The sequence below is a fragment of the Amborella trichopoda genome, chromosome 4 (assembly GCF_054954075.1).
Source record: "Amborella trichopoda isolate Santa Cruz 75 chromosome 4, AtrichopodaSantaCruz75HAP2 v2.0, whole genome shotgun sequence".
In the NCBI taxonomy this organism is placed as follows: Eukaryota; Viridiplantae; Streptophyta; class Magnoliopsida; order Amborellales; family Amborellaceae; genus Amborella; species Amborella trichopoda.
In genome coordinates this window covers 13,312,446-13,336,594 of record NC_142339.1, presented here as the reverse complement: position 1 = coordinate 13,336,594, position 24,149 = coordinate 13,312,446, and the positions used below count along the sequence as shown (strand labels likewise).

The 24,149-nt window shown below is 37.7% G+C and overlaps 1 protein-coding gene across 34 annotated transcripts in view; it reads right to left on the bottom strand.

Moving 5' to 3' along the window:
• The window catches only part of LOC18423205 (ARM repeat superfamily protein), a 91,853-nt gene that overhangs the window by 7,886 nt on the left and 59,818 nt on the right, over window positions 1-24,149 (bottom strand). For 11 of the 34 annotated variants that reach the window (XM_020672842.2, XM_088864909.1, XM_011628021.3 and 8 more), the window contains exons 18-21: window positions 22,828-23,009; window positions 22,440-22,580; window positions 11,409-11,556; window positions 11,172-11,320 (exon numbers count right to left, since the gene is read on the bottom strand). In XM_020672842.2, coding sequence (XP_020528501.1) covers window positions 11,172-11,320; window positions 11,409-11,556; window positions 22,440-22,580; window positions 22,828-23,009 — 620 coding nt within the window. The remainder of the gene's footprint in view (window positions 1-11,171; window positions 11,321-11,408; window positions 11,557-22,439; window positions 22,581-22,827; window positions 23,010-24,149) is intronic. The other 23 variants (XM_088864911.1, XM_088864914.1, XM_011628024.3 and 20 more) reach the window with 6 other exon arrangements.

Sequence of the window (24,149 nt, the reverse complement as noted above, 5' to 3'; positions counted from 1 at the left end):
CCTGAAGCCCCGTCCGCAGGTAGAGCGACTCACTGGCAAGGCCATCTACCCCAGACCTGGCGAATAAGATGGAGAGTGGGCTCAGGCAGTTTGGTTTCTGAGAGGGCAAGAATCACGAGAAGATTTTTCGAGGTCAAGTCCTTGATTGCCTCCCTTTTGGACGATAGTCCCAAACCTCTTATGTTCCATGTAAGGATCTTCATGGTTTGGGGGTGGCAGCTGAGGAAGAGGCTAATCTGGCAGACCTCCTCAGTGAAGCAGAGGAGGTTGGGGATGGGAGGCCTTCTAATGGAGTTCCTTCGTAGAAGATTTGAGGAGAACAGATTGAGTAGCTCCCTTTGTCCTTTAAAAGTAACCTTCAGTCGGTTCTGAGTGTCTGCGAGTAGGAATTGGTGTGCCGGTCCTTCAAGGCCTTCATGTTGGAACCCCACGATCCGATATATTTCCTTCATCCTGTCAAAGTCTTTGTTGTTCCCATCCTTGTCGACCCCCTCAACGTTGTCATTCTCCAAGAGCGGATAGATGGGTGCGCTAGGTTCCTCAGGCAACTCCATGACAGGCGCTGGAAGTGTGAGAGGAATGTGGTTGGAAGGGTAAAGGTCTGGAGGTAAGGTAGGAAGTGGTTCAGATATAAGGGGTAGGGGGGAGACGGGGAGAAAAATAGAGTTGGGGGGATGCATGGACATTTTTTCTCATGTCCATGCATCTTGAGGTTGAGATGATCAATTTAAAGATATTTGGGCATCAAAACAGCCTCTTCGAGTGAAATTTTTGAGGTGAGCCCTAATTTGATTGTTTAGAGACTCGCACTTATATAGACTTTTTCCTTTAATAAATGTCGGTTGCAAGTAAATAAGCTATGCATTTTCAATGACTAATTCATAGATGTAGGATGGTCAAAAGTTACTTAAAAGGATATGGGACTACCTTCATGGATTTTTATGCATAGATATGGATTTTTAATAACAAGTGCAGTCCACAAAATTCTATTAATCTACTCTGGAAAAGAACATCGAACATGGCTAGAGATAGAAATGACGTGTTGAAAGAGAGAAAATGCGATAGACAGATATTGTCGTTCATAAAAATGTGGTTATAAAAATAGAAGTTACAGAAAGAGAGTATGGTCAGAGATAAAGGACTTAGTTAAATGATATGGTCAAGATATTGTCAAGAAGAGAAAAGACACAGCTAAAGAGTTACCAAACAAGCTTTGCTTTCCACCCAGCCCCAAAAACTAACCCGAAAACTCTTTTCATCTAATCTGGGGAGTGTGGGAGCTGACTCCGTAACCAAGAATAAAAACTTGTAACAAATCAAGGCCATCCTACGACTAGCACTGAAGTTCTAATCTCCTTAAGCACCCCACATAACCAGGGAAAACAATGTACAAAAGTCTAGCAAATAAGAATTTATGTCTAGGAAATTCTTTCAACCATAAAATGTTATGACAGTACATATCCAGACGGAAATCTACAATAGTTAATTCTGATGCAAGAAGGATTAATATCATATTTCAAAGGTAAATTGAAGATTGATGCAGAAGTGTGCCAGACCAGTGGTGTTTGAGTTTTTAAGCTGCAGATTTAGAATCATTAAGTAGCCAGTTTAAAATTTGTTGCAGCAAAAGTAGTATGCCACTAAAACCCTTTGGTGTCCATATATTTATTCTATTTCTCCAGAGGAGTCGAAACATAAGTATGGTTGCAACTTATGGAACCCTAATAGACATGGATGTCTTTATCCAAGAAAATATGAACACGTAGATGCCAAATTTTGCATGAATTAGGCCCAAGTCATCCTAAGACCCACCAAGATCACCATTGGTTCCCACTTTACAAAATATCATATTCAAGAAGTTCACATCCACCTCAGAAAGCAGTGTGAAATTTCATCTCTCAAAGAACCAAGGTTATCAAAATCAGCCGCCTAAGAGGAATTGCTTTGACCATCAAACATTTTTGAAAATGGCCCTCCTCGGCTCCATATTCAGGCCTAGGCCCAAAGCACCAAGGCAACGTGGAGCACCTAGGGCAGGGCCTACCTAGGTGACCAAGGAGCCACCTAGGCAGGCGCCTAGAGTTTGGTCTAAGATAGATGCCTCTTGAGGCTCTGCTCATAGGCGCGAATAAGCCCTTTGGAAGGATGTAAACATGGTCATTTCCTGCCTTAAAGGACAAAGAGGGGTTTTGGGTGGTATTTTAAATCCCCCCTAACAAATATGTTAAGACAGGACTAGACTGACGGGTCCGACCTGAACCGTCGGACTGATGGTCATTCTGGTCAACCCAAACCTTGTGACAAAAAATGGTCATTTAACTAGTGGATCGGCTAGTTCGACGATTAGACAAGCTAGTTCGAGCAGTGCAAGTTGAACTAGCCGGTCTCAATATAGCTCAAATTTGACCAAAAAAAATGACCTATTTTCTTTTATTTTTCAGTAATTTTTTATTGATTTCTTCATTTTGAAATAGAGTAAGGTTGTTTTGGTCCTTTTTGAAAATAGGAAAGGTTTCGGGGTTCTAAAAGTAGATTTTTAGAGAGAGCCACTTTGGCAATTTCTACTCCCTCTCTCTCTATCACACACATACATGAAAAAACCCATGCGCACACCCACAAAATCATGCAACTTAAGGGGAGGATTCAGACCATGAATCCATTCTTACTTAAGTGCCAAGGAAGCAGCACTGAGAATTTAGCCGGTTTGGATCAAAAAGCTGAATTTCGGCTATCCGGTTCTAGGAATGGATCCAATAGGTCGGATATGGATCCAAAATTTGGATCCGAATAGTAATTCAAAACGAATCCTATAGGTGGATCCGATCCGGATCCGACCCGGTTATTAAAATATTAAATATTATTATATACATGTTATATATTTATATGTATATAATTTTTTGACTTTTAGAAGACCTAACCCCCACTGTATGCCTACGGAAGATGAACAGTGGGGATTGGATCCTCGATTATCCCTCTCTCTTGAAACTCACGAATTAGGGTTTCTCTCTATAAACGCATCAGCCATCTTCCCCATTGTTCTGCGCCTTTGCCATTATGAGTGCTCCTCTCTCTCAATACTTGTTCACAAATCACAATCAAATCTCAACAGGTAAGGGTTACTTTCTATGCTTTTATTTCTCTCTCTCTCAATACTTCCTCTACCATTGATGTCTTCTCTTTCTATGCCTTTGTTCCTCTCTCTAAAGCATTCTCTGACAGATAATTCTACTCTCTGTCTTGCCATTGGAATACAGTCGCTCCAAACAGGTAAGCCTAATCCTTTCTCTAATTTTATTTATTATTATTAGTGGTTCCAAGGTTCTTGTGAATAGAAAAACTTTCCGCCAAACCTAGATTTCTCTCTCAACTCTCAGTTATTTTTTCTGATTTTTTTACTCTTGTTGAAGCTCTTCGAATCCCCTAACAAAGCCTACATTTATCTTTAGTTTTCTTGCTCAAATCCAAGCATTGTGATGGCTTAACAAAGGAACCTTTGAAGAACCAGTAAAATCTGCCAAATTCTAGATATCTCTCTCATTTCTTCGTTTTGTTTTTTATATTTTTGAGTGTTGTTGAAGCTCTTCAAATCCCCTACAAAAATCCTACATTTATCTTTAGTTTTTTTCCTCAAATAAGAGTATTGTTTATTTCCCCTTAAAAAACTTCATATGGGTCTTGTTCTTGACTTTTTTAACTTTTTTTTTTTTTCCTATTGCTATCCACCAACTGTTTCCGTGAGAGATGAAACCTAGTGGATCCGATCAGATTTGGACCCAATGTGTACTTTTTGGATCTAGATCCAGATCCGGATTCGAATATTCTGGATCCGATCGAGTCCGGATCCGGATCCCATGTATTCTTTTCGGATCTGAATACAGATCCCGGTGGATCCAGACTCAATCCGACCCATTCTTTGCCCTACAAGGAAGTTTATTATGTCCTATATTTAGAAAAATAGAGAAATTCAGATTTTAGTTTTTTTGTAGGAAATGATTTTTTTTCATGTCAATCAATGCCATAGTTTGTTACTTATATAGAAATTACTGGTTGTTTTTTCTTTAATAAGTTTATTGTTATAGTTTCTTAAAATTTTATTTATTTATTTAGTAGCTTATGAATTTCTTTGCATATAAATGTTTATACCGTGCGTACCCTCCATCTATGGACATAGATTTAGATTTAGCACATGGTAACTCTTGAAGTATCGATGGGCTCACAATCATGCATCTTAAATTGTTCTAAACATTTCCTAGTGTAAATTATTTGAGAGACGACTTTAGGAGCCTCCTAGAATGGTTGCACTCGATTTCAACATCGAGTGCATAATGCCCCTAACATGTACTTCACAAAGAGGAGGGGCATCAATCATCTCCTTGTCATTTCTTGCCAATAGGATCTTGAGGACTTACGACATGATCATGAAACTGCTTCTGTCCTTGCTGACAAATCCTTTTCACGAAATGTTTGTCTTAAATCCATTTGGTTGAGTTCTTGCGCCAAACTGACTACAGCGACAAGTCTGAGGCGAATTGAGACCAACTCACCACCGGGGATAACTCATCATAACAATCGACACCCTCAATTAGGTGAATCCTTTCGCCACGATCAGGCCATGTACTTATCTTTAGTTCCATCAACATTTCCACTAATTTTCAGGATCCACTTGTTCCTGATGGCCTTCTCCACTTGGAGAAAGATCAATGAGACCCTAGGCTTAGTTCTTCTTCATGAAACTCCTCTCCTCATCCATTGCATCAATTCAATTGCTTTCAACACTAATCACAATGCTTCCAGATATGAACCCAGTTCATCCTCAGCAATGGTGATGCATGTGAAACCTTCACCTATAAGATCAAAGTGTCTCGAGGAAATTGGCCGTGGGAACACTCCACTAAGAAATCTCCTCATCATACTCTGTCTGAGACCTAAATCATTTTATAGAGGTCTAAAGTCATCCTTGAAGCGTCCTACTTCAACCCATGAAGTCCACATCATGGAATTCAACTTTTCTCACGCCACCCTTTCAAACTCGTATCATCAGACATGTCCCCTTGGAGTTCTCAGGACATCGAATTAGGGTTCAATTTATGAAATTCTAATCTGACACCCAAGATGCAAATGGGATAGTTCACATTTCATATCGTCAATAACTCAAAAAGGGTTTTACGCACGGATTTGAAGGCACCCTTTTAAATATGTTAACAATAGCCAATAAAGTATTTCCTCAGAAACTCTAAGAGATCTGCATATGCCATCATGTACCTGATCTTGTGGATTATAGTATTATTCCTTCTCTCGACAATATCTTATTACTGCAATGTATAGGACATTATTTCTTCCCAACGATATCTTTATAAAACTTCCTAAAAGTTCAGAGATGTACTTGCGCTCCCTGTCAGTTCTGAAAACCTTGATTCTCTTCCTTGAATGGTTCTCCACCTCCAACAAGCTTTTGAATCAATCAATGACCTTACATTTATGTGGGATTGAGTACACAAAACCCTTATGTAGTAGCCTTCACATCACAGACACTACATATGTCCAAACAAACAATATCTACCAATTCTTTTGATCTTCGTGCTATAGGAAATGGGGTTTTTTGTGGATACTTCCATTTAGCAGAGTTCTGACATGGGTAAGCTTACTTTGGTTAATGATTCAAAGAGCTCTTCTAGGCATCCTATCTTTATTTATAGGATTGCATCTAGCATTTGATAACGAATAAATAAAAACACCATCATGAATAGAATAATATACAGAAGGATAAAGGGGGTGAATTACGACTTTTTGGAGTCCAAAGGAAACTATTCATTAACAAGAAAACGCACTAAAACTATTCATCTACTGTTTCCTTCTCTCTCTTCATGCCACAAACAAAGTCCCAAACCCCATGGAAGTCGTTCACCCACAAGGGGTGGATCTTCTAGAAACCAACCGTAAGAATCCAACTCAAACATGGTTTCTCGTAGCCATGCCTTGTAAGATAGCTTCTAGAAAAAAACTGATCTAGAGGAGAAGTATCGCCATATAACCAATGAAGGAGATAAAAATACCATGAGTTACAATTTTAAATGAAGCAATTGATTTCATTGGCATAAGCAGTACCTTGCTACTTTTTTTTTGGTAAGTCAGTGGGGGAGAAGGCCCCTACCCGTTTTCCCATTAATAAAAGAGCAGAGAAAATAGGACAATTGCGCTAGATCATGTAATAAAACAGAGGAAAGAAAATCTGCTGGTCTATGGTGCCACACAGTATCACCGGGACCAGCAAATGCCCTCTTAGAGAGGGTATCAGCAACCATGTTTGCCTTCCGAAAAACATGTGCAATGGACCATCGATGAGAAGAAAGTCTGGTGCAGCAACTATCTGCAATCGTCTTTAGCCGCCATAGAGCACTGCATCGATTCTGAATGACATTCACAAGCAAGGCTGAATCACTTTCTATCTGTAATGGAAAGCAATTCCTTTGATGAACCAATTGAATTCCTTCCTCAAGTGCCAAAAATTCTGTATTGTTATTAGAAGCAAAACCAAAATGCTTCGCAAAAGCAACAATGAAACCGCCCTCTACGTTCTTGATGACTCCACCACCACCTGCTAAATCTGGATTTCTCACGAAAGCACCATCAATATTGAGCTTGTAATTCTGAGCATCAGGAAAAGAACACGCCACCGGAATAAGAGATTCTGACCTCTGCTGACGCCAAGTTATCTGAAGATTACCAATTATGGCATTTTCTGATAAATGGAAAGACCACTTTTTAACTTCTGCTAGTGCCTGAACATGTAAGATAATCCGTTTCACAATAAGCTCTCTCCTGGTGGATCTTGACTCAAAGACTCTTCTGTTCGCTCTTCCCATAGAAACCAAATAGCAGTAAAAAAGATGGAAGACCAAATATTACGAAGTTCATGTGATTTAAACCTGAAAAATAACCACCACCTAAGTAAATCAGGGACAGAAGTAACGAGGACAAATTGTTTTCCACATCTCCAAGCTAATGATCCCCATACATGCTGCGCAAAAGCACATTGGAATAATAAATGGACAAGGCTATGATCATGGTTGCTACAAAAGGGACATAAAGAGTCCAGTTGCATACCCCGCTGCTGCAATAAAAATGAGGTGGGCAATCGATTATGCAAAGCCACCCATGAGAACCATTTCGCCCGTGGGTGGCATTTAGAGGACCAAAGTGCACGGAAAATAGGCTGTGATGAACCTTGATGCCTAATAAAATCCCATGCCCCTTTAATAGAAAATAGGCCATCAGCAGAGTGAATCCAGACCAGTGAATCCTTTTTGGGCTGTAGAGGAAGAGTATAATTGTCAACCTCCCTCCACATATTTATCAAAAAATCGGATGTGGGATGTAGCAGAACCCAAGACTGAGGTGAACCTCTGATAAAGTCTAAAACCCTCCCCCCCGCAGTAGCCCCCAAATCCCCTTGAATGTCATTATCATGCAAATTTGAAAGCAACTGACTTGCTAACCATGGATCCACCCCGAAATCCATCATCTGACCATTACCAATATTCCACTGTACATTGCCTTTTAAGTGAAATAAGCCAAGTAAAATCTCCTTCCATGCATGAGAACATCTTCTTCTTCCTTCAGCCTCCTCCTATATAGAGGAATTTCTAAAATATCGATGTTTGAAGAACCGTGCCAACAAACGAGGATGGATTTTCCAATATCCTCCATGTTAACTTCATCATTCATGAGCTATTGAAATCCGCCATTTCCCTTACCCCGAGACCTCCTTCAGCCAGAGTGAGACACACTGTTTTCCATTTTATAAGATGAACACCTTTTTTCTCTGCTTCACCAGCTCATTTTCCCTTTTAAATATCCCATGGGTGAGCCATTCCTCAAAACAAAGAAGGAAGAAGAAGAAATACACAAATGGACCCAAGAAACAAATAACTCAGGAAAACCCAAAGCATGCATCCTACCCACAATAAAATCTCAGGAAACCCTATCATAGGCATTGCTCAAATGGATTTGCAGATACATTTTAGGCCGAGCTGAATTCCTATGGCAAAGAGACATAAGTTCAATTGCCATAAGAATATTATCTGTAATAAGCCTACCTTTCAAAAATGCAGCTTGCTTGGGGTCGATAAAATCATCAAGAACAACTCGCAGCTGAATAGAAATTATTTTGCTGATGATTTTGTACAAGACATTACACAACCCTATAGGTCGAAAGTCTTTCATCACCTTAGGTGCATCCACTTTAGGAATCAAACATATAAAAGTGGAATTGATTTGCTTGAGAAGCTTACCTTTAGTGAAGAAATCTTTAAGGTCCAGAAATAGATCCTTTTTAATGACTTCCCATCCAAACTTGTAGAATTCCACTTAAAACCCATCAGGACCTAGGGCACTTTAATTTTTCATATCCAAATGCATTCTTTGATCTCCTCCATATTTACTATGTCCATTAATTTTTCCTTCTGAGAAGAATTGAGATGAAATGGCGGCAAGAACTGATCAACCATGTGCAGGTCAATATTGCTCTCCTGAGCCAATAGGTCTTTGAAATAGCCAATCATATGATTTTCAATGTCAGCCTCAGTAGACAAAAATTTCCTATGCTGATCTTTCAAAGAGATAATTCTATCTTTCCTCCTTCTCACCACAGCCGATAGATGAAAATATTTGGTATTGAAGTCCCCCTCTTGTAACTAGTTTTGACGTGATTTTTGCCTTCATGGCCCAAAAGAGTTTGCAATTTCTGAGTACACTCTTTTTCCTCAGACATGAATGTCTCATTGGAAGGATCCATGTGTAAGCTATCATGCAAAGATGATAGTTGATGTTGAACTATTGCAATGGATTCCCCAACATAGCCAAACACATCCTTGCTCCATAACCGAAGGTTAGTCCTAAGCCTCTTAAGTTTAGAAACAAAGCGAAACAAGGGTGCCCCCCTCACTTGGCCTTGCTAGGAATTAAAGTTAACATCTAAAAAACGCGATGCAGCTCCCACATAGAGAAATACTGAAAAGGTTTGGGCCCAAGACCCAAATTAGAAAGAGAGACGAGTAAGGGACAGTGATCTGAGGTGCCTTTAGGGAGTAATTGGATTTTGGACTCAGGTAAGGGCAAAACCCAATCAGTAGTTGCTAATGCTCGGTCGAACCTTCTTCTAATACATCTTCTGCTCAACTGGTTATTAGACCAAGAGAACCAGCCTCTGACTACACCAAGATCAGCAAGAGCAGATTCCGACATTACTTGAGCAAAATCGCCTGAATCTAGTGATAAAGAAATGCTACCCCCCACTTTTTCTGAGGAATCCAATAGAGTGTTAAAATCTCCTAATACCAGCCAGGGAAGAATAATAGTTGCTCCTAAAGCCCTCATACGGTCCCAAAGCACGGCCCTTTGGGACACATGATTAGATGCATAAACTCCTAAAACAATTGAGAAGTTTCCATTACAAATATGAGTAGCCTCGACAGTTATCATCTGATCATTTACATCAATCATTTTGATTGAGTAAATTAAAGGATTCCATAGGACTAAAATTCTGGATCTACCCTCGATCTCATTAGCAATAAAGTTATTATAAAATCCCAATGTAATTGTCGCGGAATGTTGGAAAAGAGAGAGACACATACTTGGAGGCAATCGAAAAGCAGAGAAAGTACAAGGAGATGTGATTCAAGTGGTTGGCAAAATAAATATTTGTGGAGAAGAAGATGATGAGGAAAGAGAAGCAAAACCACATTCATCTTGGCAGACGATAGTTGATTGGCCTGATACTTATGCTATCCCGGACATTGTGATGTTGTTAAGAAGACAAGGGAAAATGAAAAAGAGTGCGACATGGTCTAAGTCCAAAGCCCACATTCCCTGGATGTTAAGTTTAAAGCCAATGCTAATGAGAGCTCGGAGGTGGATTTCAGGAGCATCTGGTACTTGTTTACCAGCCACCAAAGAGGAAGCAACCTCACCCACTGGATTATGAGGGGATTACCGCTTTGACAGCAGGTATATAATGAGTTTGCTCATCTTTTCCACAAAAACTATTTTCTCCAAAACCCTGCATGCAACAGATATATACTTGGGTTTGCTTTCCATCTTTTTCTATAAAAAACTATTTCTCCAACACAATGCATGCTAATCTAGGCAGATCTACATTTGATGTTGTAGATTCCCTTATTTATTGCTGATGTAGCTATGAACAAAAAGTCCTATGATACGTACGCACACACACAGGCACTCATGCAAGCACACACGAAATATCATATTTATATAATCTTCTTAAACTAATTCATATATAACATATCATATTACTGAATTCTCATATATAATAAACATATAAATTATTTTAAAATTCTATTCCTCCATTTTTTTGGGTTTTTTGAATATTATTGTCATTTACGGATACAACTCTGAAAAAATTAGATATCTCTACTTAACAAGGGCTGGATCTTTCCTCGATTCTTAGCTATGTGCCTTTACAATTTTATATGAATTTCATGCGGAAAATGCCAAAAAGAGCCCAAGGATCCTGCATGGCAATCCACTGTGAGTGTAGACCATACTAGAGAGAAGAGAAAAATAAAAATAAAAAAAAGAAAAAGAATGGAGATAACTTGCTATATTAATAACCTTAAACATAATTGGGCAACGGCAAGGGAAGACACATCAAAATAAAAGGAAAATTGCTTAAAACATAAATTAGAAAATATGAAACACATAGGCAATATTTTCATTACCAAACTTTCTTCAATTTTTCTTATTATTTTAATATCTATTGTTGAAAATATCTGACTTTTCTGCATTATCTTCAAAGACTCGTGATAAGACTGGTGAGTTGAGTCGACTTTTGGGAAAGTCCAATGATGACTCTGGTACTTTAAACATCTATAAAGAAGTATCATAAGGGAGGACTGAGTACAGCTAGTGAGAATTTCTTGATGCATTCTTTCAAGCAAATAGTACATATGTTTATTCCGATGCTTCTAGAAGCAAATGGGATTAAGAACTTTGAGCTGCCTTTAATGCCTAGAATGGATAAGATTCAGCTCTGTAAGATTATCATTAATCAGGCATAAGCTATTCCATGGTAATAAAAAGCCAATAAAACAAAAGAAAAATGTAATATAGCTTTTTAAAAGAAAAAGTACAGCAATATTGCATGAAATTCAAACCTGGAAAATAATGATGTTCCGCAAAATAGACATTATATCAGCTTTACAAGGAGAAAGACCTTGGAAAAAACGAGTATCCTTATGCATGAGGACAAGGATTTGAGCAATGGCAAGGACCTTATTCGACTGGTCAGATGCAGTATGCGAGCCTGCGGAAAAGGATGCATAATATATCAAGATCTTCTGTAGGAACTACTAACAACAATCACAAATTGAGGTAAAGGCACAGAATATCACATGGCATGGTGGCAGATCCAAATGACTTTAACACTGAAGAAAGAAGGCCATAGTTTCTGTTGAAGAGGTAAAAGCAAGGCCATATGCAGTATTTCCAAAAACTTCTACAATCAATAATTGCTGGCCCATCATCTTTCAGCATATGCTTCTGTGTCGAAATGAGAAAATAAAAAGCAAGTGAGAAATAGTAAGAGGACAGAATTACACCAAGATCAGTACATACAGAATTTTGTTCTTAATAAACCGGTAATTTAAAAGGAAGTTAAAGTGCACATCGTATCTCAACCATTGAGTAAATATGTCACAAAATCGTAGAAGAGCAACAATAACGACTCTCGGTCTGATGGTTAAAAAATAAAGTCCACTGGCAGGACAAGAAACATATGGACACAGTTCTCCTGAGGTTCATTGCATTGGTAAAAATGGTTCAGTAGATTAAATTCATGAATTTCCAGATGTAATGGGCCAGAGTACATAGAGCGATAGTTCTTAGAGGACAATGAACAACAAAAAATTCTCTTCGAACTTCAAGAACATTCTTGTAGCACTTCTATTAAGGTTCATCCACGGCTATGATTTCTTCTTATGTTCATCATACATGGGTCACAATCAGATCATATAATTTAGTGCAAGGTGTTCCATTCATTTCCAACAAGCCACTGTACAAATGAGAACCAGTTAAAAGGGACCAGTAAGATGAACTTTTTTTGCAGGTCTCATCAAAATACTGTATCAAGATATGGGGACTCATGGCTTCACTGAAGGTATAGCCCTTGATAAAGTAGAATGGTAGAACATGATTCGTGTAGCCAACCCCAAATAGTTGGGAAAAAGGCTATGATGATGATGACCGAAATATTGTATCAATAATGTGTTATTGATGATAGTATATTAAATTTAAGAATATGACTACGCCTCTCTCTTTATACTGCATAATTGAAAGTTAAACATCAGCTTAGTGAAATGAGTAAAGTATTTATACGATATTAAAAATAACATATTAAAACTAAATTAACAAATTAAGAAACTTGAAGATGATATTATTATGATTCTAATTCAATTACAAATATATTCAGTAAGTGTAAAGTAAGCTAATTTGTGTGTGTCTATATATATATATATATATATATATATATAACTTGTTTACTGTTAATAAATAATAACAGAATTATACTCATAGGAATACAATATCTAATTATACATAGAAATACAGAATTATACTCATAGGCATGCAATATCTAATTACACATAGCAATTTGTAATATTTTCATTATATTTAAATACAATAATAATTATTTGTGTATTTAATATATACTTAATACAAAATTACAATGAAATTCTTAATATTCATAATAAGATTTATATCAATATAAAAAATAGAATTAGTAGAATCAAAATGATTAATTATAATCATATTAATTATTATTGACAAATAATATTAATTAATACAAAATTGTAAAAAATTGCAAAATTTCTATTACTTATATGTAAATTTATCTAATTGTTATTATATAATCAAATAAAGTAAATACTATTTAATTATAGTATTTAATAATTAATTATTAAACGAATAGATATTTGGAATTCATAATAAATTTAAATTTATCTAAATTTAGAAATTTTCGTAAAACATTTAAATCTTGTTTGTAAAACATTAGTTGAGAGTATAAATTATCAAATATGAGTGGTAAATTCTAAAAAGAGAATAGGATATAATGGATTATTGTATTTATGCATATGATAATGGAACATAATAGAGAAACAAATCTCTTCCTATTGTATGCATCTTCAATTCATGCCGTTAAAATTTTACTACATGATTGTACTCGTAATAAATATTTAATACATGATTTTTTTTTTGGAACATTGAGTTTATGATTATCTTTACCGACATAATCATCATCATCATCATCCAAGCCTAATCCCAACTATTTGGGGTCGGCCACACGAATCTTGTTTCGCCATTCTGCTCTATCAAAGGCCATACCCTTAGCCAGATTATAAGTCACTACATATCCCTTCCCATTACGTCCATCCATGTTCTTTTGGGCCTTCCCGTTGTCCTTTTAGAGCTTCCACTTGAACCAAATCATCACTCTTAACCGGTGTTGTATTAGGTCTATGCTGCACATGGCCAACCCACCAAGCTTTAGTTTCCCTCATCTTATCACCTATTGGAGCCACCCCTAAGTTCCCTCGCATATATTCATTCCGAATTCTATCCTTTCTTGTCTTGCCACATCTATCTCAACATCATCATCTCAGCTACACTCATCCTATGTATGTTGTTTCTTGAGCGTCCAACATTCCACCCAACATCTTTACCTATATAATAGTATGTTCAATTCATGATCGAATACTTATTGTTTTGTAATATTGGTTTGGATCAAACTTATTGGGGTGTTAATTGAGGGAGAGAGAGAGAGATTGATAAATATGACATTTAATGAGACGCAAATCAATGTGTGCATGAGAGAGAGAGAGAGAGAGAGATTCATTGAGAGATAAAAAGGATCAAATGGTATAACTTAAAATCCAGTAGAAAAATTTGGAATTCAAAAGGACACTTGTCAAAATAATAAGGGGCCTCCCTTCACTTAATATATAGTAGATATCCACAATGTACACACAAATAAACAAGCGCAATTATAACATGAATTATTGTAGTGAATATAGATGTTTTCATATATCAACCATAGTTGCTGGGATCACGAGCAGGTGATTGTGAAAGGCTAGAATGTCTCATGATTGGGAGCGTCATCCTTACAATGCATATGCAAGGAATCAAGAAGCCCAAATGTTAAGGGTATCAATCCCAACCTTTGGAGATCTCGATCCCGACCTTTTAGGATCTTCTCGCAACCTTAAAGAGTATATATAAATTAAGAATTATATTTAAAAGTGAGGGTCTCTTCATTGAAAGCTAACAAGTAATGCAACAATATTAAAAGTTTAGTTGTAAGATCTATTCATTTACAGCCAGCAAGTAATGCAACAATATTAAAAGTATAGTTGTAATGCTAGCTTGCTATAACTAAAGAAATCATCAGCATCGTTGTTATCGTTAACTCGGGGATTGAGATACACAAAATTTTAAAAAAATCAAGATCACTTGAAGATCGCTTTCTCAAGGCCTGTGAAAGGCTAGAAGGTCTATTGGTTGGGAGAGTCATCCTTATGATGCATATGCAAGGAATCAAGAAGCCCCCTTGGAGATCTCGATCCCGATCGTTTGGGATCTTCTCCCAACCTTAAAGAGTATATATAAGCTAAGAACTATATATAAAAGTGATTATCTTTTCATTTATTGCCAACAAGTAATGCAACAATATTAAAAGTATAGTTGTAATGCTAGCTTGCTATAATAAAGAGAATCATTAGTGTGGTTGATATCTTTATCTTAAAGGTGGGGATCGTGATCACAAAATTTTTAAAACATCGAGATCTCTTGAAGATCGCTTTCTCAGGCTTGGAATAAGATTCCAGAGCGGAATTTCTACCTAGGTTAGGAGATATCTTTTAGCACATACTATTGTACTAGAATCAAAAGGTAAACAAGTTACACAAAATAGCAAGGGAGGATTGCCACTAAGTTAACTCTATGTAGAACTTTGTTTCTTAGAATACTACTTGTTAGAAGCAAGAGGCTAGAATGATAACTGATCTCAAGCATAGACTAAATATTGTTGAAACTATAGAAGGCCACTAAGTTAACTCCATGTAGAACTCTTGATTAACCCTGATAGAAGAAGAAGAAAAAGACACAAGAGTCTCCCTTAAGTTTCTTTGGGTCGTGTAAGCACAGTTTGCAAGCCAATAACAGTGGCTCGTCAGAACTCAAACCGCCTAAAACCATGATCATTGATAATCCAAATTCAAGACATGTTCCAAGTGGTCAAAAGTAATATCTAAATGCCAGTCAAACCACTACGTACATGCTTCAAGTTTCAATTAGACTTTGTGGACAAGCTTCACTTAGGTCCATTCATGCATCTGAACCAAACAATTATTTTTAAGCATACGGATTCATTCAATTTTTATACTTGGAAGTGAGGTAGCGCAATGGATTTCCAAAAGATTATCCGTCGTAGTATGAATCATGTACAAATTGTTGGTACACTCCAAAGATAAGCCAAGGGACGTACTTGAGTTCAGGGCTTGTGCCCGGTGGCTCCTTAAAATTGATTTTGCAGTCAATATGAAAAGACTTAACATTATTTCCTTAATGACTTGTCCAGGTTGGGCAAGTCATTAAGGAAATAAATTCAAAATGAATGCATTTGGGACACACCTGAGTTATGGGAGGGGGTGGAATGTTGGGCAGTCAGAAAACAATATATCCATTGGATGAATGTAGTTGAGATGAGGATGTTGAGATGGATGCGTGACAAGACAAGAATGGATAGAATTCGAAATGAATACGTTTGGGAGAACTTAGGTGTGGCTCCAATAGGCGATAAATTAAGAGAAAATAGACTTAGGTAGGCTGGCCATGTGCAATGCAGACTCAGTAGGGTACCTGTTAGGAAGTGTGAGTTGGCTCAAGTGGAAGGCTAAAATAAGATAAGGGGTATGCCCAAAAGACATGGTTAGAAGTAGTGAAAAAAGACATGGGGACTTATGGCCTTACTGAGCGGATGACCCATGATAGAACAGAATGGTGGACCAAGATTTGTATAGACCGACTTCAAATAGTTGAAAAAAGGCTTTGATGATGATGATGATTTGCCCAAGCTGGGGTACGGACCAACAACCCACATGTGCATGAACATGGAAAAACAGTCACCTATAGCCAATGCAAGGATGGTATTATGACTGAACTATTAGGCGCAGCCTGAGAGAGGCCTTGGTAAGCCCTCGAGATATCTTGGTCAAAATAAGATATGTGCAAGCCCTTGGAGAAAGCCCGCGTAACCAAGACTTGAGATCCATATAAACCACATCTTCTCCTCGTGTAAAGTACGAGATCCATAAAAAACACACCTTTTCCTTGTGAAAAATACAACTTTTAATTGACATGCTTCACAAGTAATTGTGAAGTACTCCAGACAGGCAGCCACCTTATAGATGTTAGACTTTATGTGTTGTTCAAGATTTTGCTTTATACCATTCTTTGAAAACAATTAGCAGTCTTTAGAGGTCTTGTTCTACTTTTTTGATTAGCAAATCCACCTTAGGTAGTGATGGAATTACAGAGCTTGACAATCGTTTTCCAATGCGTGGTCATATGTTCAAATCGGAGTTACAAGCAAAACGTTATGGCCTAGAGAAGTAGGAGTGCTCAATATGCCATTACTCCCACTAGAGTAGTCCACTTGTTTCGAATCGCAAGTAACAACGGTTTTGTAAATAGGCATGTTATACCCTGGTGGGAGCTTCCAACTGGAGCGGTCAACATTTTTGGAAGAGCAAATAAGCACTAGTTTGTAAATAGGCAGGTTTCACAGTAGTAAGAGCTTCCTGCCACGGTGTAGGATTCAAGAGGCTATTTCTTTGCCAGGATAAGTCCATAGAGGTGTGTACTGCAAGTCCCACTGGGATGGAAGCCTTTTCTGTGTATTCTTCTAGAACTTTCCACCTCCCACTGGTTACACATTGTCTAATGGTTACCTTCTACTTCTAGGGAAAAGAATTAACCTCCCGTTCGGATGCACAAATAAGTGCAGTTTTGCACATGTCTACTCCCACATCTTAAGAATCCGCAATGATGAAACCAAAAGGTAGATTCGACTCCCAACTAGTACTTGAGTTCCTTCACCACTTGGTCCTAAAAAGAAGAAAAGATTGTCAAAATCCTGTTTAATGTTAATATTGGTGATGGTCCATGATGCTCTCTTTTGGTATGCATGGACCACCACTTCTTCATCCCACCTTTTTGTTTTGTCTTATTTGTTTTTTATTTGTTGCTTGGTCATGATGACCTCACCTCCTTACCCTTATGGGGGACAAGTGTCCATGCTCTTGGTATTACACATTCTCCATGTGTGTGTGTCTCTCTCTCTCTCTCTTTTTAGTTGCCACTTCTCTACCCTTCCTATATTATTTATTTCTCTACTATATAAGCATTGGGCAAGAGAGAGAAAGCATATGGAGATGGATGAATTTGGGAGAGTAAAGGGAGTGAGATTAATGGCAATTCCAGCAGCATTTTGGAAAGGGATTTGAGGTATTCTCTAAAAACAATGAACGCATAGAATTTCTTCTTGATGTTTCATTTTCCTTTAAATAAGATCAGTTTAGATGCTGTGTTTTTAGAGAGTTTTTTGAGCATGGAACTCAGAAACTCTGATTGTTTATGATCTCGTTGTATCCTGGGGGTGTGTTCACCAGATACCCTATTGCATCTCGGTTTTGTACCAGGTAGGGGGTGATCAACACTTCGAAGAAAGTGAGCTCCTTTCGGGCCTCCAGATCCCTATCCTTGTTGCCACCTTGTATAACTTTCGAATCCATATTCCGACTCCAACGGGAGTCCGACTGGTACTAGGAGTGTTTCCTTTTTCCAGATATGATCTTTGAATCTAGATTCTGACTCCTACGGGAGTCTGATTGGCACTAGGAGTGTTTCGTTTTTCCAGATATAATCTCTGAATCCAGATTTCGACTCCTACGGGAGTTCGACTGGTACTAGGAGCCTTCAGAGGTGCTGCTGAATTTTCCCCAAGATGAGTGTAAGTTCAAGCCATCGGTCGTGAGTTCAAGCTATCAACCGTGAGTTCAAGCCATTGGTCATGAGTTCAAGCTATCGACCGTGAGTTCAAGATATCAGTCGTGTGTTCAAGCTATCAATCGTAAATTCAAGCTATCGACCGTGCGTTCAAGCTATCGATCGTCTGTTAGGTTTTCCACTGTGCATGAGCCATCACCACTACCAAGAAGCTAACAATTTCAACGTGCTGGCTGTTGGAAGCTCGCGTAAAGCTATGACCCAAGATTTTGTCAGACTAGACCGTTTTGATGGACTTAATTTCAGATGATGGCAGTCGAAAGTACTATTCTTACTTAAGACCTTAAAAGTAGAATATGTGCTAAGAGAACCACGTCCTATTGCTCCAAGTAATTCCTTGTCACCTACCGGTGATCAGACTTCTGTAGATCGAATTACTGAAGAAATTGCAGCATGGGACGAAAATTATTATATTTGCAAAGGGCATATCCTGAATGCTCTAAGTGATCCATAGTTTGATCTATACTTAGGAATGCCAATTGCAAAGGCACTATGGGCAGCTCTAGAAACTAAATATAGAGAAGATGTTGGCAAAAAGAAGTATCTCATTAGCAGATACTTGAACTTTAAAATTACAGAAGAAAAACTGTTCTTGGCTCGAATTCATGTTTTCCAGATCATAGCAAATGAACTTGCATCGAATGGTATTAAACTTGATGATACATTCCATGTCAGGGCAATAATTGACAAATTGCCTCCTTCATGGAAAGACTATCGAAATATATTGATGCATAAGCCTGAAGACTTTAGCCTCGAACAATTGATGACACATCTGAGAATTAAAGAAGAGACCAGACTCCGAGATGCCAAAGAATACAAATCTCAGATGGTCGCCAGAGCTCACATAGTTGAAGGCCCGAGAAGAAAGAAACCAAGAACTCAGAAAGGAATCAAGATGGAAGGAAAGAAAGAAGAAAAGAAAGACACCAAAGATGTAAACCCAAAGACAACCCAGGATAAAGGAAAGAAACTCTTGATATGCTTCTTCTGTGGCAAAATTGGCCATGTGCAGAAATTCTGCAGAATTAGAAAGAAGCTGCAAGCTCAAGCCAACGTGATTGAAGAAAAAATTGTTGCCATGATCTCCGAAGTCAATGCAATAGGGGGCACTGCAGACTGGTGGGTGGACTCAGGTGCCACTAAACACGTCTGTAATAGCAAGAACTTGTTTAGGTCTTACGAAATGGTTGGGGGGGACACTGTATTGTACATGGGTAATTCTTCCTCCTCTAAGGTTGTTGGCGAAGGGACAATTGAACTAAAATCCACATCCGGTAATGTCCTTACCCTTCTTGATGTGTTCCATGCCCCTGAAGTCCGGAGAAACTTGGTATCTGCATAGCTTTTGCATAAGAAGGGTTTCAAACTTGACTTTGAGTCCGGCAAGTTTATCTTGTCGAAGAATGATGTCTTTGTAGGAATGGGATACGCCTCAGAAGGCATGTTTAAACTAAATCTTCACAATGAAATATGTACATCTTTTTCGGTGTATATGCTTGATTCCTTTTCCTTATGGCATGGTAGATTAGGACATGTTAATTATCATGCATTAAGAAAAATGAGCAGTTTAGACCTTAATCCTAAGTGTGCGACTTTAGAGAAACCTTTGAGTAAAGTCTAAGATCACAAGAAAACCCTTTCCTAAGGCAGAAAGAAGTTCCAACTTACTGGAATTAATTCATAGTGATGTTTGTGATCTTAGAGGCGTACAAGCTCGTGGTGGGAAGAAATACTTTATCACTTTCACAGATGATTTCTCAAGATACACCTATGTTTAATTGATTAGAACAAAGACGAAGTATTTGAGAGATTCAAGGTTTACAAGACAAAAGTCGAGAACCAACTGAATTCTAAAATTAAGGTTCTTAGAAGTGACAGAGGTAGTGAATATTGTTCCGCTGATTTCACTAACTATTGTGAAGAAAATGGAATTATGCACGAAGTTACTGCCCCATACACACCGCAACAGAAAGGCTTAACTGAAAGGAAAAATCGCAATTCTTATGGACATGGTCAATGCCATGCTCATCAGTTCCATCCTCCCTGCTAATCTTTGGGGAGAAGCCCTTATGTCTGCTTGTTTTATTTTAAATCGTATACCATATTCGAATTTTAGTGCTTCACCATATGAACGTTGGAAAGGTACGAAACCTCATCTAGATTTTCCCAAGGTTTGGGGATGTACAGCCTTGGTAACGCTCCCTGACCTTAAGAGGCCCAAACTCGGACCTAGATCTATAAAGTGCGTTTTTGTGGGCTATGCTGAACACAGCAAAGCCTATAGATTTCTAGACCTGAAGTCAAATGTAATCATAGAGTCTAGGGCTGCAGAATTTTTTTAACACACATTTATTGGTGAGCGGGATAATGAATATGAAGCTCGACATTGTAAACGTAAAATTAGTGAACTAGATGAAGAAATTTATGTTGGGCAACCAGATGGATTTGTCCTTAAGGGACAAGAGCACAAAGTTTGTAAATTTGTCAAATCCTTATATGGTTTGAAGCAAGCACCCAAGCAATGGCATGAACAATTCAATAGAATTATTACTGCACACGGATTTCAGATCAGTGAGTCCAACTGGTATTAGGAGTGTTTCGTTTTCCAGATATAACCTCCAAATCCAGTCTGGCACTAGGAGTGTTTCGTTTTTCCAGATATAACCTCCGACTCCAGATTGCGACTCCTACGGGAGTCCGATTGGTACTAGGAGCATTCTGGTTCAATCCAAGCTTTATCTCGGTCTAGGGAAGGTGCTGCCGAATTTTCCCAAAATGAGTGTAAGTTCAAGCCATTGACCGTGACTTCAAGCTATCGACCGTGAGTTCAAGCAATCGGTCGTGTTTAAGCTATCGACCGTGAGTTCAAGCTATCGGTCGTGTGTTCAAGCTATCGATCGTAAGTTCAAGCTATCGACCGTAAGTTCAAGCTAATGTGTTCAAGCTATCAACCGTCTGTTAGGTTTTCCACCATGCATCAGCCATCACCACTACCAAAAAGCTAACATGTTCTGATACCAGACCTATTCCTTTTTTCGTAGCAGGTTTCCTCTCGAAGGGGCTTTTTCTTCTTTTTTCAAGAAACAAGAGTTTTGGTTGACTCCCTCAAAAGAAAAAAAAGAAGAATTCACTTAACTTATTGAATTAATTCTTTATCCTTGATAAGCCAATCATCCTATATAGAACTAAGGGCTACAAATTTCTCTTTCTTTCCTTTTGTACTTACTTCCTCTTTGGTTCTGAATTGGTGATGACTTGTATGATCTATCAATGTGACCCATCAACGGTAGGCTTCTGATAAAAAGAAGCATAACTCCTTTCCATACAATGAAATTGGAATAAGAGAGTTTTATGATAACTTTTGGAAAACTGATATTGGCGAGACTAGAAGATTCTATGAGATAAAATGAGTAGAAATTAATGAATTTAAGTTTTTTATTTTAAAAAAAAAAGAAAGAAAGAAGAAATTTTCTGTTTAAATGTGAACATCAACTAGGGTTTATTGTTTAAGTGGGCAGTAACTAGGGTTTAGTATTCATGTGAACACTAACTAGGATTTACTGTTAAAGTCAAAACAAAGAGTTTATGATAAATAAGCGATTTAGAGAGAAGAAGAAATTCAGAGTTAAGAGAGATCTCGGTTATTGTGATAGATTTCACCCCATAAGAATAGAAGAGATTTAGGATAAAGAAGAGATTTAGGATAAAGAAGAGAATTTGAGAGAAGTAGAGATTTAAGGTTAAAAGAGATATAGAAACCCAAGTTTAACTTGGGGACGAATCTAGGGTTTCACGTCAATATTAAAAAAAATGTGATCAATCTGTACAATGATAGACAAAGAAAAGAGATAAAACAGAGACTTTGATACCTTTGATCAATGGAATACATTAATCGTTGAACTTCACTCAGATACCATGGTAAAATATTATCTTGAATACTTGAGAGAGAAGAACAAGTTGTGGTACAGGGAGCCAAAGCAGAGTGACGTGACCACCCCTAGTTCATTCTCATGAGCGCAGGGTCGCACTCAAAGATATGTATTTATTTTGTTTCTAAAGGTAGATAAGGGCACAAATAAATCCAGAAACTACATATTTGTCTTTTACAATGAATATGAACTACCAATACAAGAATGAGTTACACAAGTACATAAAATTACCAGTATACCCATAACAACTATGACTAACAAAAGTTACATCTGACAATATATAGGAAGAAAATAATAATAATAAAGCAATCTAATCTATATTAATATTAAATGTAACATTCCTAGAAAGTTTACGAGTACAGAATAGGAACGTACAGACGCAACATTAATCAAGTACCCTGGAAGGCAGCGTTGTAATGTGATAAGTATTTCCTTCGTGAGTTTTCCAGGTTCACAATCAAGCACTACAACCAAACTTAACATGGCAGACATATTGTCCAGGGGTGGGATGTTAGCCTGAAAATGCAATAAACGATATCAGTGTGAAACCCAAAATTGATTGCTGAAGAAGAAATACTTTGAATGTTTTATTTAAGCAAAAGAAGCAGTTAGCATGACACGAAAAAATTGAACACTTATGAGAATGAAATTAAAACTCCAGAGAAACAAGTGAAGTTTCAAGAGGATCAAAACTCAGTAAAGGATATCATTAACTCAAAAGAAACGAGAATAAAAAATAAAGAAATATGTTTAAAATGGATACCATCTCATGGGTTATGAGTGGCAGTAAAATATTGAGTACAAGTGCTGGGTCACCCATTTCAAGGAGGCAAGAAATAACTGCTTTGGTGATGGCTCTGTATGTATCAAAACTTGATGTCAACTTATTATAGTCCCCCTCAGGTGATGCTTTCTTCAATACTTCTGAAAGAGATCCTCTAGCCTCTATTTAAATAAACTCACAAAAATCAGAAACCTGTCTAATCTCTAATGAAAACAGATAATGTATCTTCTCAGAACCCCTGGACAAAGTCTTTATATTTCAAAATTCACCAATGGAGCAATTCTAGACAGAAACAAACGCATCTAAAATATTTATAACTTGATGGAAATATAAGAAAACCAAGGGAGAAGTCAAATCCATAAGGCGGGTAAAGCGAGAACAGTAAATAAAATGTGTATTCCATAACTGTCATTTTCAGACACTTCATTTGATGGTCAAAAGCTATCGAAACCTGAAAAGCTAAAAAAGAGGAATGAGAATTATGTTCCTCATTTACAGCTGACCACAATTGAATTAGGAAACTAACATAACCTGTTAGTGCATTAGAGTGACTCAGTTCTTGCAAATTATGCGTGATTTCACAAGTAAGATCCTAAAGTAAAGGACAGGTATACTACAATCCAACAGATTACGGAACAGTTGGCAGTGGAGAGACGGTGGGGCCCATCAGGACATGGCATAGAGCATAACCCCTAAAGTGGATCTGTTTCACTCTCCACTACCATCCACATTTTGATAGAAGGAGATAAACCAATAAACAATGGTTTTTATGATAGTACTTCCTCAGGAGTAATTAATGTATGATATGTTTATGCAACACAATCCACAATTGAGGTTCAATGAAACGTTAAATCATCTGGTTATGGCTTTAGTGTCTGTTAGTTAAACATTGGTGTGACTCCTTGAACATGCAAAGCACATGTTCCCCTTTTCTTTTGGTTCCCCTTTTCTTTTGGCTGACGTTCAACATTATAAAGAACCAAAGATACATGTGGTCCAATGAAAGGGACTTGTTCCAAACTTATTTGGTGGCCATTGCCAGATAAGTATGTTAACACCCTTCTCTTATATGCATCACCAATAGCTGCAACTGATTCATATCATGACAAGCCCCCTTCACACTTCAGACTCTCGGTTGCTAGTCTTCCTCTTTCCCCACATCCTATTCATTGAGGTACATGCAATGGTATATTTTAGTTTAAGAATATCAACCACATAAAACATTGGATTAGAACCTTCCTTTTCCCCTCTTTGGCTATATATCAGGCCCGCTTTTAGAGATCTCCGAAAAAAGGCACCCA